Genomic DNA, 18,473 nt, shown 5'->3' with positions numbered 1-18,473 from the left:
TTTATATAAGAGCAAAGATTTGCTCATTATACCTAAGTACTTAGGGCGAGTGGTGATTGAGAGTTCTGATTAGGTTGAAGGCTCTTAGCTTAAAGGCCTGAAACTGATGTTATTATATTGATTTTTTGGGTACTTGAGATGGAACTCTTAATGGAAATTTAGTAGGTATTTCATTATTTATTTTTCTCTAGATTGATTTGTATTGTTGTTTTATTTTATTATTCAAATCTAGTAAACCCATGTAGTTTATGCAGCTTGCATTACGCTCTAACAATATGGATTATGCTTGCGCTCGGAATTACACGTGTGAAATCTCGGGGCGCAGCTAATCCTACCTACTAATCTAATAAAAACGAATAAGATATAACAATAGATGAATGTTTGTTATTCATTCACGCGAAGACCATTTTGATGATACTTAGTAGTAATGTACATACCAGAATAAAAGATAAGCTAAAGAATACCTGCTATTGCCGGGGGGTGAAACTGGGCAAAAAAATTATAAGCAATTTAATATTTTTATATCCACACTCAAACGACGGATTTTTTGCTATTTTGTTTTTCAATTAAAATAAAAACAATATGATCAACGGTGGTACAAGCTTACCAAAATATGTTTAGATACATATACACCTTTTTCGGGGATGTTACTAAACTCTTTTTCCAGATTCTCTGTGGATAAAAGCAATGTCATGTTATCAAATTTCCATCATTCCATTTAAAATTTTCGGACAACAATGTTTTAAACAATTTTTAAGGAAAAAAATATTACAACATCACAATTATCCGACTGAAAATTTTCCAAATGTTTTCATCAACCGTAAACTTTGCCACAAAAGGAATATGGTCCGGCGTAATGTCCTCGAGATTTTTGGTCAATACTGTATCCATTTACAGGGGTTATGCTAAAGAAAGAGATGATGGATGTAGACGAGCAGAAGTTGATATACCAAAAGATCCCGTCCCTTGCGAGAGAAGAAAAAAGAAGAAAGGAGGAATCTTACATAAGATCAAGTTAAAAATAATCGAGGGTGGAACCAATTTTGGGAGTATGTTATTATTTTAATATGAAATAGGCATACGTGAAGCCAATAAATCTTGACCTATTTGTGCTCTGAGTCGTCAAAGCTAAGGAAATGAAAACGAGCAATTAAAATGTTTAAACTCGACTCCTGTAGCAAACTAAATTGGCTAAATCTCGTTCACAAATTAGCAGAATATTCATACTCCGACAAACGTGAAGCTATATTATAAATATAATGGAGTATAATATAGGTATAGGTATAGCTGTTAGATATATGATACGAAACGTAGTCTGATATTGTGCGGAAATTGAGGAAATAACTTAGACATAGGTTTCGGCAAAATCTAATTTATTTTCTTTGAATACAATATATTGATCAAAAGAATATTGCGTATAGTGTCTGATTATGAAGAACATTATACCTTAGTAGTCAAACATCATAACAATACGAGTAACTACATGAATTCAGTATAACATCTTCAAAGTTGAACCTCACAATTTTGTACTTCAAAACTCTAACTCATGTTTAATGTCAACTGCAGCGCCATTTCGTGACGTTACATGCAAAAAGAAAGTTTGCAAGGAGGTCGTTCCCCCTGAGCCTAAGGCCCTGCCCGCACCGAGAAGGCCGGTGCCTCCAATGCCGGCGCCTCGGCCGAGCGTGCAAGTATCGGTGCTTGGTGCGGACACGTCCTTAGGGCAGTATGTAGCTTTGTTGCTGAAACAGTGCCCGTGTATAAAGAAGTAAGTTTATATTTATAAATACAAATCAAATTCGACCTCGCCTTGAATCAACTATATTTTATTCCAATCCATACTAATACATATTATAAATGCGAAAGTAACTCTGTCTGTCTGTCTGTTACTCAATCACGCCTTAACTACTGAACCAATTTGCATGAAATTTGGTATAGAGATATTTTGATATCCGAGAAAGGACATAGGCTACTTTTTATCTCGGGAAATAGGATAGGTTTTATCCCGGAAATCCCACGGGAACGGGAACTACGCGGGTTTTTCTTTGACTGCGCGGGCGAAGCTGCGGGTGGAAAGCTAGTAGTTATAAGGAAAGGTTAAGGGAAACCTCAAATTCTGGTCATACCCTCTAGCATAAGCTTAATCCCTGAAAACAGTCATTTTTAGAAAGTTTTCACCATGTTAGCATACAAAATATTACTTATTATTCATTTATCTGTCACCTGCAAATAAACTTCCATTCGATTTATCTCTTTCCTTCATTATTCCACAAAATCGTTTACCCAAAACACATTAGCTGAAACACAGTCCAAACTCGCTCACCCAGAGCATATTTTTATAAGAAAAGTTTCACAAACGTGTCATCCCCTGCCTCCAATTACACGGCCCATGAAGATATCTCGTTCAGTTCCCATCGGGGCTGTTCCAAACACGGATGAAAGATAAACATTTGCCGAAACGCTGGATCACTGATGTCGTCCAAGTATTTCTATAGTTGTGTATTCGCTTTGTTACTTTTGGGATAATCGTATTTATTGGATGTGGACTTATCAGTTTGTTATTATCGTCGAAAATGTTTATTTGATACATTAAGTGAAATGAATAGCCGTCATACACTAAAACTATTAATTAGGATGGTTCCCACAGGGTAATCCGGGAATGACTTTATGAACTGTACAATCATTGGGTAGTTATTTCTATTGAACGTTAAATTATCCAATAAAAATAGCATTTATAACAAAAAATAACCAAATACTTTTTTGATTGGTCTCCTGTAAACAAACTATCAAGTCTATTACATCCATCAAACGAAAGCATCTAAAAAAACAAAGCTAGATACTATAATGCAGACCATTCTCTTGAATAATAAACTTTTTACGGCTCCAACTGGACCGTACTAGGATTTTTAGTACCAGATTTAATGGCTCCTACGCAGCCCATTACATCGCAGTATTGATTATGCTATTAAAACATTTATTCTCCCGTTTATCACCTTTATTACGAAACAGATGTGTAATGATACAAAGCCTCTGTGAATTACGGCAGTAATTTAATTATACAGCCTTCTAGTTTAATTGATAAACGTTAAACTGTTGCTAATCAGGTTTAAAACCTGGTAAGTAATGACTCAGTAAAATTTATTTTTCTACCATTCATTCGGAGTTTGGTAATAATGGCAAATTAACTCTTGCGTCAAAAGTGCTGAATCGTCTCTTTAAAATTTCGCTGTCCTTTTATTCTTGCGTTAAAACTTAAAGCCAATGAATAAATTTACTTCGACAATTATTTTAAAATTTCCTACACTTTAACATATTTAGACGATCTTTCCGTCACGTTATTTTCCCGCCCTTCTTATGCACACCTATTTTGATATTCAAATTAGCAATCTCAGAGCGTGTCACACGGATTTCAGATTGCGTTTATACGAAGCGAACGAACCGAGTACGGACTGCAATCGGAATATCTTCCAAGTGGCTGAAGACTTGAGGTATATAGACACAAACTGTATGGTCGAGGCTTTCAGCTGCGCCTGCAACGAACTAGAGCGTTGTTTACAGGTTTTTAATATTTTTATTTTGTGTAATTTAATTTCCTTGTTAAGATTTTCTTAGCCTAGTTTCCTATCGATTATGTTCACTGAAGGGTAAGGGTGGTGACGTCATTTGGGATATTATGAATACGGATTGTCATGAAACACATACATCAAGTTGCACCCAAGAATAAGCTAAAAACACATATCAGAAAAAAAATATGTGATATTTGATAATTACTAAAATGACTTGCTGAAAGTTCGCCTCTACGAATACATATATATTTATATGGCTAATACATGCCAAAGAATGTAACCTTAGTATCTGCATACCTGCAAGTGCACTCGACTTCCGAACTGGGTCTAACTTGCACATTTCAACATAAACTACTGCCAATTAACGTGGATAATTAAATAATTCAGTTTTAAAGTTAAATTAGAACGTAGAACGTTAAGATGCAAGTTTCGTTTCTGTGAAGGAAAGAGCTTGGTCTTATGCAAAGCAGTTATGATAACAAAATATAAGTTTGTTGTTGTTGACAATTTATTAAGCGATGAAACTAACTAAAATAACACTAATCTATAAGAAAAAAGTAAGAAATAGATTTCTATAATACATACAATAGATTTCTAAAATACATATTATTATGATGCATCTTATTACTTAATGCTTTCCAAATATCTCTATCGATAAAATACTTACCTAAAGCAATTTTATATTTGGGGGACTTTTTGCTAATACAAAAGCTTTTTCAATCATAGTTTTCTACGAATAAACAGTACGCATTACAATAATCAATAAGCTGAGACTTAACAAAACATACTTATGACGAATTATTTCTAAAAATTCGTATAATACAAGCCACAAACAGAACTTATCGTTGAGGTCGATAATTCATTCCCCATTCATGCATATTGTTTGCAAGGACTGCTCGGTCAATAACCTGACAAATCAATAAAAGCTGCCTAGCTTCTTTACTGTATAGACTGAAAACTATTTTTTTATGTAGCAGTTACGACTTACGACTTGATAACTGGTGTCTTTACTTCTGACAAGCTTTTTTATTTCTACACGCAGTTACATTGATATTGGGGAGCTTTTTTCAATTAAATGAGTTTTGTTGATTTGAAGTTGTATTTCAAAGTAATTTGTACAAAACAGTCTAAATAAATTCTAGAAGCTTGACTAAAATAACATCGATAACAATGAAATAGAATAAAAATACGTTTTTAATTGCGTCCGTTTATTTTCGATCACAAATTATAAATACCATTTCATTTCAAATACTATAGCTATTTATTCTGAGTTAATATAGAATAAAAATAACTAGTGTTAACTAAAGCTAAGTGCTCTACATAAAGATCACCACAGGCTAAAAAAATAAATACCGTACCGTAAAATCATATTGCTGTTACATAAAAGATGTCTGTTACGACTACGACGCCAATCTGTCTGGTTGTTGTTTAGTTTTCCACGGGGCAAACTAGTTTCTAGTCCATTCAGTGACAATATTACTTGAACTAATGTTATGATAATTCATACTATTACGTAACTTGTGTTTTTTTTAGTCTGTGCGTGTTAAAAAAACTTCCCGCGTCTATGAAAAATTTTGGCGCCCTTTTACAGCTGATGAATTTAAAACTGTATAATTAATGCATTTCCTGGTGAAATTTTTATTGTTTAGAGGGCGTATAAAGCCAGATAATTCTACGATTAAGCCTCGCCCATTACGCGCCATGCCGCGCGCCCTCACAATACCCTCATACACCCGGCTCATCCAACGTACGTAAAGTTCATCGCACGCTAAATTATACACAATATTCTTCGCTCGTTCAACGCGTATTTTCGGTAGTTAGTAGGTATGTTGTCTAAAATAATTGTATAAAACAGTGAAGTTGAAATCATCACAAATTATGTAATATGTCTTTTTATTATTATTTGTTTATAATTATTAATGATAATCTATACATATTATAAAACAATAAAAAAACTGTCTGTATGTAATATATAAAAAAAAAAACAATATTAGGGAAACAGTATAGAGCACGAATCCGTAAAAAAAGTCTGTCGAAATAGCGAGTATAGATACTATTTTTAAATAAACATACGCAGTCGACGACACACATTCCTCCAGAACTTTATTTTGATTAATTTGGTTATAGTCCATTGAATGAGTCCCTCCAAGGGGGGTCTAGAGTGCGTGAGTTAGTAACGTAAGATGTTTCTTCGGAAACATGTCAAGAGTCCCTAGGTAATAAACATACTAAAACCCCGGGCCACTAGGAGGAGCCCCGGAGTGGGGGGAGGGGGAAAATGGGTCCATTTTTTCATTTTTCGCTTAAATCTCAAAAACGGTACATGTTAGAGAAAAACTTTCAAGGAAAAGTTGAAAGGCCATAAAATTATCTACAAGTTGTACCTGAATCATTTTTTCCTATATCCTACCGTTTCTGAGTTATACGCAGTAAAACATGATTTTGGCTCAAACAATTTCCACATCAATCGATCAAAAAATATTTCTTTCTTCCAAAAAACTCAAAAGTGTAACTTGTGACCGGTACTGATAGATTGCTCTTAATTAGGTCTATAATTGGTAAAATAAACACATTCCTCCATGGAAGCCTTTAGGAGGAATCGATTGTCAAAATATTATATTAGGGCAGTTTGAGTTACTGAACTTGATCTTTTTATTTTTTTCTTCCAAAAAACTCATAAGTGCAACTTGTGACCGGTACAGATAGATTGCTCATAATTGGGTCTATCATTGATAAAAATACCAGATTCCACCATGGAGGCCTTTAGGAGGTATTGAATTTTATTAGGGTAGTTACGATACATGAACTTTTTAACTAACTACCCTAATAAAATTCAATTCCCCGTAAACGCCTCCATGGTGGAATCTGGTATTTTTATCAATGATAGACCTAATTATGAGCAATCTATCTGTACCGGTCACAAGTTGCACTTTTGAGCTTTTTGGAAGAAAAAAAATAAAAAGTTCATGTATCGTAACTACCCTGATAAAATTCAATTCCCCGTAAACGCCTCCGTGGTGGAATCTGGTATTTTTAGCAATGATAGACCTAATTATGAGCAATCTATCTGTACCGGTCACAAGTTACACTTTTGAGTTTTTTGGAAGAAAGAAATATTTTTTGATCGATTGATGTGGAAATTGTTTGAGCCAAAATCATGTTTTACTGCGTATAACTCAGAAACGGTAGGATATAGGAAAAAATGATTCAGGTACAACTTGTAGATAATTTTATGGCCTTTCAACTTTTCCTTGAAAGTTTTTCTCTAACATGTACCGTTTTTGAGATTTAAGCGAAAAATGAAAAAATGGACCCATTTTCCCCCTCCCCCCACTCCGGGGCTCCTCCTAGTGGCCCGGGGTTTTAGTATGTTTATTACCTAGGGACTCTTGACATGTTTCCGAAGAAACATCTTACGTTACTAACTCACGCACTCTAGAACTTTTTATTCAATGGACTATTAGATTGTACGACATTTTTCGACTCAGCAATTATTCTAAAAATAAAAATAAAAATTATCCTTTATAAAATATTACAAAGTTCTTCGAAATTTACGTATTATTTTATCGAGAGCTGGTAACTTTAGCAGGTACCTTTCTGGAGTATTTTTTTCTGCGTGGCAATAGTCAGTAGACACAGGTTGAGAGTGAGGGTCCACATTTTCCAAATTTAAAATTGTTCTGTGAAATTAGTAAATTACTTTCAAACAGGGTCAATTTGATTGATTGCATTTGCAAGGCGACCGTAGGAATTAGGTACCTACATAACTAAGTATAAAAAGTGTCTTTGTAAATTGTAGGTACCCACTATGAATGTAGGTATCTATAAATATCGTCGCATGAATACTCAACTCGCGGAAACGAATTTACAGAATTTACACAAATAATAATATCCAAACTCGCCTGGATAAACTTTCTCAAATGAATCTATAGTTTAGGTGGTCTGTTGCGGTTCTGCATCAGGTGTTTCAGTTTTCAAAATAAATTATTATTTTATATTTCCCGGATAATATAATAGTACCTACACAACAAAATAACTTTCATTCAAATCCGTCCAGTAGTTCCGGAGATTAGCGTGTACAAACAAACAGACAAACACAGACAGTTTTTTTTATTTACGGGATAAAACTCATCCTATGACCTTTCTCAGGTCTCAAGCTATATCTGCACCAAAATTAGAGCCCAGACATACATACAGACAGACATACAAAAATTCTAAAAACTATATTTATGTATAGATATGTACTACATATTACTATGTAATACAGATTATGAATATATTATATATATACATATACATATGTATATTATAAAAAAATACCTATTCAATGTAAGTACAGTTTTGACTTTCGTACGAATTTGTTATACCTATGTATAGATGTTATGTATGATTATCTAATACAGATTGTAAATATAATATATATGTACTATTCACAACCGGTTTACATATTATTTATATTATTATTTACTGGAGCGAACATAGGATCTGCCTATAGTAATAATAATAATATAAATCTTTCTTGACTTGATTGATTGCACCGCGACTGTAAGAATTAGGTACCACTATGAATTTTATTTACCTATCTATAGTTGCTGCTGCTATCGCGTCAATACTCAGCCCGCGGAAATTATTTTACAGAAACTAAACTTTCTCAAATAGGTAAATCAAGACTTATCTTTTTATATTATAATTATTATTTATTAATATTATAACAATACTATTATATTATACATTATATATGTTACGGCTAAAGGTAGGTGAGAACATAAACTTAAGATTAGCCGGCTAAACTTAGGTTTATTTTCGACGAGGTGTTAAGAGCGCATATTCAATTTAACGCAAGTCAAAAACTCCGCGATCTATTACGATAGATCGCGGCTTGCGCTATCCTTTTACTATGAACAGCAAAGGTCCACAGGAGAGCGCCGAGCAACATGTCCTCTCTCTGGAAAGGCTCGCTGCCGACTGATTTTAATCGGGTCGCGCGCAGTGTTTTATAGTACTTTAAAAAAATTTGTAGAAAAATAATAGAGGTACCTTAGTTGATTTTTAAAATTTTATCTTATAAGTAAGACATTCTTTTATTGCAATATGTATAAATTATATTCAATAAAGTCAAATATCTTGGTGAAAATAATCATTTTGTCGACTATAATTTCAAAAAAAATTCACATTGTTCGGATTTTAATTTCGTAAGTTAGGAGTCCAAAATAAAAAAATCTTTTAACTAACTATTTTAATAAGGATTTTTGCAGTTAGTTAAAAATAATTGTGTGTTAGATCTGTCAGCAATTTCAGATATTTTTAGCTTCGAAATTGACACTAAAAGTGAAATCAAGTAATCATCGGCTCAGTTATCTTGATGGTATTCAGAAATATTGTATTAATTGAAAAAAACTCTTAACTAACTACATAGACAATAAAATTTCCTAAAATTATTAGTAATTCATATGTTTGTAAGATAAGTGGTTGATGGACAATCTGGTTTGAAAAATCACATATTTGAGCCAAACAGCGCACGGACCGCGTACACGGCCTTAATGTTAGTTTGTTCTATCTTTAGCCGGCTAAACTTAAGTGTAACCGCAGGCCCGTGGCTAAAAATGTCGGGGTGGGTAGATTTGGTTACTATAATACATGTAAGGAACAGGGCGAGTGTTTTCTGGCACTTCGCCGGCTGCTGCCGCAGCACGCTCGCTGCGCTCGCTCGGCTCGTGCGGGTCTTAAGAGTTCTAACCTAACCTAACCTAGCTACCAGCTTTCTGCCCTGAGTCGGGGTGGGTAGATTTGGTTACTATAATACATGTAAGGAACAGGGCGAGTGTTTTCTGGCACTGTGCGGGCCCCTCAAGCCCTCCACCGGCCCGGCGCTAACCAAATCTACCCACCCCGACATTTTTAGCCACGGGCCTGCGGTTACACTTAAGTTTAGCCGGCTAAAGATAGAACAAACTAACATTAACACCTCGTCGAAAATAAACCTAAGTTTAGCCGGCTAATCTTAAGTTTATGTTCTCACCTACCTTTAGCCGTGACATATACATTATTACCTTCGACATTTAGTTATCTTTTCAATTTGAATCTTCTTTAGTTCTCGTTTCTTAAGAGCGCATATTCAATTTAACGCAAGTCAAAAACTCCGCGATCTATTACGATAGATCGCGGCTTGCGCTATCCTTTTACTATGAACAGCAAAGGTCCACAGGAGAGCGCCGAGCAACATGTCCTCTCTCTGGAAAGGCTCGCTGCCGACTGATTTTAATCGGGTCGCGCGCAGTGTTTTATAGTACTTTAAAAAAATTTGTAGAAAAATAATAGAGGTACCTTAGTTGATTTTTAAAATTTTATCTTATAAGTAAGACATTCTTTTATTGCAATATGTATAAATTATATTCAATAAAGTCAAATATCTTGGTGAAAATAATCATTTTGTCGACTATAATTTCAAAAAAAATTCACATTGTTCGGATTTTAATTTCGTAAGTTAGGAGTCCAAAATAAAAAAATCTTTTAACTAACTATTTTAATAAGGATTTTTGCAGTTAGTTAAAAATAATTGTGTGTTAGATCTGTCAGCAATTTCAGATATTTTTAGCTTCGAAATTGACACTAAAAGTGAAATCAAGTAATCATCGGCTCAGTTATCTTGATGGTATTCAGAAATACTGTATTAATTGAAAAAAACTCTTAACTAACTACATAGACAATAAAATTTCCTAAAATTATTAGTAATTCATATGTTTGTAAGATAAGTGGTTGATGGACAATCTGGTTTGAAAAATCACATATTTGAGCCAAACAGCGCACGGACCGCGTACACGGCCTTAAGTCTTTTCATTTTGTTGTTTACCATTTTCAACAAATCAATATTCGGCGTAATTATAAAACACGGCGCAGCAATTTTAGCGTGGTCTACTCGTCTCAACGGAGCGATAGCGTCTGATGTATGAAATAGAATTATGTTTTTAGCTCCCGGAACGTGCGATGGAAGATGATTTCTTGCGTAATTAAAAATATAGTAAGCGCCAAAAGTGTTTTATCGTGATTAAACCAAAACTAAAAGTAATTACACAAAATGCTCTGACAAATATCTTGCAAATATTTAATATAATTGTTTATGAAAAAAAAATCATAATAAGTATTACCATGTCCAGTAAAAAACGTAAAAGTGTGAAATTTAGAGGTAACTTCGTGAATTTTTTCTATCGAGTCAATTTCAATATTTTATGTTTTTGATCTGACAATATAATCGAAAATATCATCAAGTTTTACATATATTTTATTTTTTATATTTGGTCTTGAATACTACACGTATCAACTAAAAGTTGATTGGTGATTTGACTTTATACGCGCCCAGACGAAAAGAGTGCTTGAATGTTGAGTTAGACACGGTCTAGAGTTAGAACCAGATCTAGCGTGGTTCACTACAATAGTCTGACGTGCCGGTAAGGCGTGCACTTGAGTGTTAGAATGAGACCACATAAGTAATTCAGATTGTAACAAGCCATGTGTGATGTGCAATAACAATTATTGCCTATGAACATAATATAACGTTTAAATAAAAAAATATTTCCCTAACCTAATTTAAAGGAAAAAATTATTGATAGGTTTACACACACACATACAAACATGGCTTTCTAAGCTAGGTATATTTATTTCTTATTAAATTATTGTAGCTATATCGAGAGTTCTATTAGACCACGTTTTATACCTACTCCTGTTTCTCAAATAAAGTAGGTACTATTTAATCTACGTCTTTCTTGATTGAAATATTTAAAGAAATAAGAGCAAACTAGCACATATAGGTAATATTTATCATACGTAATGCCTCAGACAGTTAACGCGTTTCAGACCATTAACAAATAGTAGGCTATTTTTAAAGCCAACTTTTGAACGCCAAATTTCACCCGAATGTAGATTGTCTCCAAACTGCTATCGTTGTTGTGCATAATGGAAATTGTTTCCTAAAATATTTTGTAGTTAAAATTGCATGTGATCTCCGTCATACATCGCGAAATGTTTTACAGCTTTCCTGCAACTTTAGCGAGGAAAAGTGTGAATTGCTCTTACAAAAAGAAACTATAGGTATGTTTCGTGCACTTATGTTTATTTAAGTAAGTATTTGGAAACGTTAGATATTTTATATTATTAATTAACACTAAATTAACTTACATTATTATAAAGAAGCCAGAGTTTTTAAACAGACTAGGTGATGAAATTTGTTTCTAAACCGAGATCAATATTGTTCTCGCTTTATTTTCAATTTGTAATACAAGCAGTGAAATCCGACCTCGACGCGGCGCGGCGTAATAACGATATTTTATTTATTTTTCAATCTTCACTGTTCATTAGATTTGATATTATTATTATTTAAGTACTAGTAAGATGCATCATGATTAACTACCTTTTCTTTAAGAGTTATTCAAAGAAGGTTTTTGTTAATTTTAAACAGTACGCAAAGTAAAAAGTAACATTATACAAATGCTTGCCTTTATTTCATATTACATAATAAATAGGTATATATTTTATTTAAATAATCACTTCTTAAACTATCTTCAATATTAACACTTCACAAAACCTCAAATTTTTCATAACATTATCCAAACTTTCATACAAAAAGCGGGCAAATTATAGCGTGATGAATAGCCAAATAAGAGCACATGGGTGATTAAGAACTCTTATTGGTTGTCACGCAACACCACACCCTTGGCAACAGTCAATGTTGTTGACCCGTAATGGTGTCGTTAATGTTTCCATTGAACGATGGTTATAAATCATTTTAACAATTTCGAACGTCCAAAGGAATTATAGGAGTAAAATTCTATGTGTGATATAATATTCAGAAGTATGCGTTTAACATTCCACAGATTTAACCAATTATATTTACGATTTGTGGCTTAATCTTATTTATTTATTCAATTATATCCTACTTCTTAACGTTTTTTAATCATCATGTTACATTATAAACCACGACACCATTACGAGGACTGTTTTCTATCACTAAAAACAGCAATAGTTAATTGTTTTAAAAGATTCTATAACGTATTTCAAATTATTATCGTTCTTTCATATTATGAACAAATATTTTTCATTATTTTGCCCTACTATTTTCCAGTTTAATTACCATGAATAATTAAGCGAGATAGAGCCGCTTTGACGATCTTACAAGTCTTAATCTAAAAGGTACTTGACTCTTCAAGTAAAAATAAAATTAATAAGTATCAATTTATATCACATAGAATTCGGACATAGTCCTAATGTTGGAGAACGCGAACGTTAGTCAAGACCTACCAATGGAGACGAGATTCTGCTACAACGCTCCCCTGGTGAAAAGGTATACGGATGCTATCGCACACGAGTGCCCGAAAGCATTCATCATCGTGTGCGCCACGCCTATAGACTGCATGGTGCCTTTGGTCACAGCGGTATATGTTTTTCATTTTAATAAATAAAATTCATACATTTAGTAGGTCTACATAATTAATATCTTATATGAAACATGGTTCCTGTTACATTGACAAAGTGTAGTATCAACAAAGTGTAGCATCGTTGTACAAGATAATACTAGGCACATTTTCAATATAAGGGAAGTAGATCAATTAAGTTGATACAAAATTGTATTGAATCCTGTAAAATTTTTTAGTTTTGCTAGCTATATTTTCTGTGTAAAATGTATTTTCTTCAAAGTAAGTCGATTCGAAGTATTCTTGTTTCCTTATCAAGACAACTAGGAGGTATTCCTTGTATTGATTAATTATCCTTCCTTACTTGTTTCTAAGTAACAGATCATCTTTTACTTTTAAACGTGACTTATAAATAATCTCTTTCCACGTTTTCTGTTTTCTAACATTTTCCTTTGACGAGAACGGCAAACTTTATGAACTTGGCTTAGTGGGAAGTCATAAACATTTAACACTTTATTGGCTCGATGCTTGTTGTTTTTCCAATAAATATAGCGTTATTAAGATCACGAATATGGGCTCTGAAGAAGCTAAGGAGAAACACCATAATATGGTTTTATTACGATGTAACGTCTTGCCTTTTCCTTCAACTTTAACATTTCTTTACACAAGTTACATTATTATGCTTTCTTTTTGAAACTATCTCACGTTAATATCGAGTTCGTATTAAACACCTTTATGTCAGTGAAGTATCTATACAACCTACCTTCATAATTATCTTCTTGTGCAAAATTATTAATTATTAATAATTAATGCTTTAAGAAAAAAAGCCTAGAGACTAAAGTATTATATTATAATATTTCACTGCCACAACTCTAACGTCCCAACTCCCAAGTGACTCGCAATTTTTCATACGAAAAGGAAATGCCTCCAACATTCTATTTACTTTTAGTAAAATTTATTTAAGTATTACGTTATGAATTATTTTTCCTCCGCCATAAATTTATTTAGAAATGTTTGCCGCCATTTTTCCCATCAAATGTTTTTTATTCCTAATCGTATAAAGACTATTTGCCTTACAGCGTATTCTTAAGAGCGCATATTCAATTTAACGCAAGTCAAAAACTCCGCGATCTATTACGATAGATCGCGGCTTGCGCTATCCTTTTACTATGAACAGCAAAGGTCCACAGGAGAGCGCCGAGCAACATGTCCTCTCTCTGGAAAGGCTCGCTGCCGACTGAAGCAAGGGTCTTCACACACGCGGCCTCCGTTAGGAGGCTGCGTGGGGGATGCTGTTCAGGACCTGATTTTAATCGGGTCGCGCGCAGTGTTTTATAGTACTTTAAAAAAATTTGTAGAAAAATAATAGAGGTACCTTAGTTGATTTTTAAACTTTTATCTTATAAGTAAGACATTCTTTTATTGCAATATGTATAAATTATATTCAATAAAGTCAAATATCTTGGTGAAAATAATCATTTTGTCGACTATAATTTCAAAAAAAAAAAATTCACATTGTTCGGATTTTAATTTCGTAAGTTAGGAGTCCAAAATAAAAAAATCTTTTAACTAACTATTTTAATAAGGATTTTTGCAGTTAGTTAAAAATAATTGTGTGTTAGATCTGTCAGCAATTTCAGATATTTTTAGCTTCGAAATTGACACTAAAAGTGAAATCAAGTAATCATCGGCTCAGTTATCTTGATGGTATTCAGAAATACTGTATTAATTGAAAAAAAACTCTTAACTAACTACATAGACAATAAAATTTCCTAAAATTATTAGTAATTCATATGTTTGTAAGATAAGTGGTTGATGGACAATCTGGTTTGAAAAATCACATATTTGAGCCAAACAGCGCACGGACCGCGTACACGGCCTTAAAGACCATTTGGATTTCATTTGTGTTAATGGAAGGATATTTAAAAAAATAGTCGCCAGCTACCAATTCGAGCCATTACAGCGGAGGCTGCTTTTGTTTTCTTTTACCTTAAAATTTTCATTATATTCTCAAATCAAAACATCAAAAAAAAACATTTCTATTTACTCTTAGCTAACCTCTTACATAAATTAATTTCCTGTAAATTTCCCCAGGGCAAAGCAATTAGCAACCTAATTAATATATTTCAATTGTTTATCCCAACTTTGCTATGTACATCTGCTATATTCGTTTTTACAATTTAATAGTTTTATGTTCTTATATCTGATGTTTATTTCCATAATTAAATCAGTAACAGTCCCACAGATGTTAGCATTCTATCGGATGCAATAATAGCCAATAGAGTAAAATGGTGTGAAACTTACCGCTCTCTCGATGTTATCGTACCTAATTGAATTGCCTTATCGATGTCGTCTTGTTTAGATCTTAATTTTTTCTTAGCTAACATGCATATTATAGTGTTCTTTATCACTTTATTATACCAATTCGTTAGAGATTGTATCTACTGTAGTGTAATTTAATGTTAACGATTGAAACACCTTACAGCGACATGTAGATAATTCAGTTGTGATTTTTATTACATTTTCTCAATGTAAAATTTTTCTCGAGGCAAATATAAAACATAAACTAAATTTTATACATTGAAATCTGAAACAAGTAACTATATAGAATATTTTTCAGAACCATTGTGTTGGCATGTCCAATTATCATTTGAACTTGTTTTCTTTAATACAACAGCACAGTAAATTGTTTACTCAGCATTCATAATGGATCGGATAAAATCTAAATTGTAGATTCTATTTTATGTTGAGAATCAGTACTTGGTTAAAAGCTGCTTGACATTCCAAAGGTCAGGTATTGTGTTGATGTTGTGCTATGCATAAGCAAAGACACTTCTTAGCATAACTTTTATAGCAGTTTTCTAACGTATACAGCGGCATAATTTTCATCCCTGACCTCGTTATTTTTTTACATTTAAACCTTGTAACGTAAATGCTAAATCTAAGACATACTATTTGTCTTAGATCAGGACCTAAGATGCTTCATAATTACACTTCTCAAGTGCTTTAAGAAATAAAAAGACATTCTAATGGCGGCCTAAATTTTAGTCTGATATTACGTATGACTTGCAAATACAGCTGAAAATATAAGTACCCAATTTACAGACGCTAAAAGAAACAGGGTGGTATGACCCAAGAAAGGTCATGGGATCATTAGCGGTTCAAGAAATGCGGGCCACAACCCTCGCTGCTCGTGCTCTTTCTCTAGAACCATATTATATAAGGGTGCCTTGCGTTGGCGGCACTGAAGGTCATGCTTTGGTACCTTTGTTCTCAAAGGCGGTTGAATATTTCGATTTTACTAAGGTAACTTTATAGCCAATATAAACATCGACTTATGTATTGTTGATCTTTCATTAAAATGGAGAGCTAGGTAATATTATATCATTTAGCAAATTGCGTAATGTATAAATAAGTGTTGTTCACGTTGTTTTGCAATAACCCTTGCAATGCCCTTCTTCATAAAAACTTCATCTCCTATTTTTAAGATGAGCAAGACGCATTTTACACTAATTTGTTCTCATTAGCTCACACTTTCAGCAAAATGCTCTAATGATGACGGAAACTGTACGTGATGCTCCAGCCGCAGTTGCTAGATGCGATGGGGAATGCCTAAAAGCTTCTGAGCTAAGTGAAGCTCATGCTCTAGCCGGCCTAGTGACTAAAGTAGCCTGGGCATTACTAAGTAAAGACGTGCCAAGGGTTACGGGTTTCGTAGAAACGGACGCTAGACAAGTCATTTCACCAGCCAGGTATCTATTGAAAAACGTCTAGTATACATCATGTTTTCTATAGATATTAGACAGGAGAAGTTTTATCTTCCTATGCATTCTTTTTATTTTGATTTGATGCATTAAAAAAATCAACAAAAAGTTTATCATCATAACATTCAATTCATTTAGATTCGTTTTACAAGACTAACTAAATATCCAATTTCGCGTTTGCATAATATATTATATGCCAACGGTTAAAATCAAAGCGAGGAAGCTCTTGCTAAATAATCCCGACGTTTTAACTAAATGACATTAAAATTTATCGCGCAGTGCTTGCCAACTCGGTGATATCAGTAACAGAAGATTGTTTATCTTCAGATTTATCGCTAATACCGTGGAGATAGTTGAAACGGGCATCTTGAAGAGTCTCGGGTTGCCGCCAATGTCTGATACGGAAGTGACTCTACTGAATTTAGCGTTGAACGAACTGTGTCAGAAGCAAGCCATGGTGGACGACTGGTATTGCAAGTATTGCAGTTCGTCTGGCCGACTGGACACGTGCCAGACACAATTTTTCAAACGGAGAGACTACCAGCGTTTTGATGACTGTGCTTATGCGAATATTTGATTTGTGTGTCTTTTGTTGTTTGTTAAATTTCTGTGATTATTGTTGGTTTTGAATTAAATTTATTTGTATGTGTTTCTTTTGTGTGTTTTATTTATTCTTATCGTGTATCTCTAGTAATGTTGAATTGAAATTTAGGCAACTTTCTTTACATTTCGTAAATTTCTGAAAGCACTTTACCCATATGTTTGGGTTTCCGCAAAAAATTCTGATTTTTTTCAATTTCGTTGAAATATAATGTATGACTTTCGCATCTCAATCGAGCCCCAAGAGACTATAAATCCTTGCTGTTACAGGTTACTACGTGCTTTTACATTTTGAATTTTCCTATTTTCAATAACTATTAGGTACAGTAGATTTCCTTCTGCCTCCATACATATTATGAAAAATGATTCTTTAATCATTTTACAAAAAATAGCATTATATTAGTTCTTTAACAGTAACTGCTTTTAAAATAACACTTTTTCTACAGTTTCATGTCAATTGATGTGCTAATAAATCACGAAGGCATCGTAGAGAAGTTCGATTTACCAAGCAATATGAACGATATAGAAAAAGAGTTATTGGACGATGCTTTAACCCACCTGACTAAAAATGTAAAACTAGCTATGATGTGGTACGAAGATACAGTATGTGCAGAAATAGCAAGCGGAAAAGTGGCTGCTAAAACGCACTTTATGTATAAAAAAACGTATTCCCACGTAGAAGATTGTTACCATCAAATATTATAACTCGATCAAGTAAAGCCGAGGTTTCAGAATGTCAGATTCCAGAAGAAGTTTTTATATCATTTCAATTTTCCGACTCATCTTTTAATTTTGCCATAGTCGGTGTTGTTAATGTGATGTTTAAAAAAAGAGGAAAAGGAAAAATGGTGAATGAAAAAAAACGAAGTTAATAAATTATTTTTTATTAAATACTTTGTATCATTTATACTATCGCTAATGACTATTCCCATTACATTACATTGCTACAACTTAGCCATGTTAATTTTACCTCCTAAGTCGTTTTCACACTATTCAGGCAGTTATAGGTAGTAATCCAACTTTCTATACCTTTTTATTATATTTGATCGTTATACAAATGACGTACGTGGCACATAATGCGAAATTATTTAAATGTGATGTAATATGCGATGCTTTTTTTCCGATGGAAATATTGATAA

General features: G+C 33.4%; 2 protein-coding genes across 2 annotated transcripts in view; both read left to right on the top strand.

Annotated features, from left to right (window-relative positions):
- LOC149480940 (uncharacterized) overlaps nucleotides 1-18,473 on the top strand; it is a 51,133-nt gene that overhangs the window by 14,073 nt on the left and 18,587 nt on the right. The gene's annotated exons all lie outside the window — the stretch shown is intronic.
- On the top strand, nucleotides 806-18,039 carry LOC149480942 (malate dehydrogenase, mitochondrial-like). Its single transcript, XM_089705966.1, has 7 exons — nucleotides 806-1,049; nucleotides 1,567-1,768; nucleotides 3,414-3,558; nucleotides 12,806-12,991; nucleotides 16,076-16,276; nucleotides 16,511-16,722; nucleotides 17,781-18,039. The coding sequence occupies exons 1-7, from the start codon at nucleotides 806-808 to the stop codon at nucleotides 18,037-18,039; spliced, it is 1,449 nt and encodes a 482-aa protein (XP_089562092.1).

This window comes from Colias philodice, chromosome 17 (genome assembly GCF_061535455.1).
Source record: "Colias philodice isolate Cphi_HAF_F1 chromosome 17, ilColPhil1 Martin Lab GWU primary, whole genome shotgun sequence".
Classification (NCBI taxonomy): Eukaryota; Metazoa; Arthropoda; class Insecta; order Lepidoptera; family Pieridae; genus Colias; species Colias philodice.
Note: the sequence above shows the minus strand (reverse complement) of the source record. Positions and strands in the feature narration are given on the sequence as shown.

What these genes read in the sequence shown, in the direction of transcription:
- LOC149480942 (XM_089705966.1), top strand. Translation starts at nt 806, where the DNA reads ATGTTTTCATCAACCGTAAACTTTGCCACAAAAGGAATATGGTCCGGC. An exon ending in TGGTGCCTTTGGTCACAGCG is followed by an intron (nt 12,992 to 16,075) that starts GTATATGTTTTT and finishes CCCAATTTACAG; the next exon opens with ACGCTAAAAGAAACAGGGTG. An exon ending in CAAGTCATTTCACCAGCCAG is followed by an intron (nt 16,723 to 17,780) that starts GTATCTATTGAA and finishes CTTTTTCTACAG; the next exon opens with TTTCATGTCAATTGATGTGC.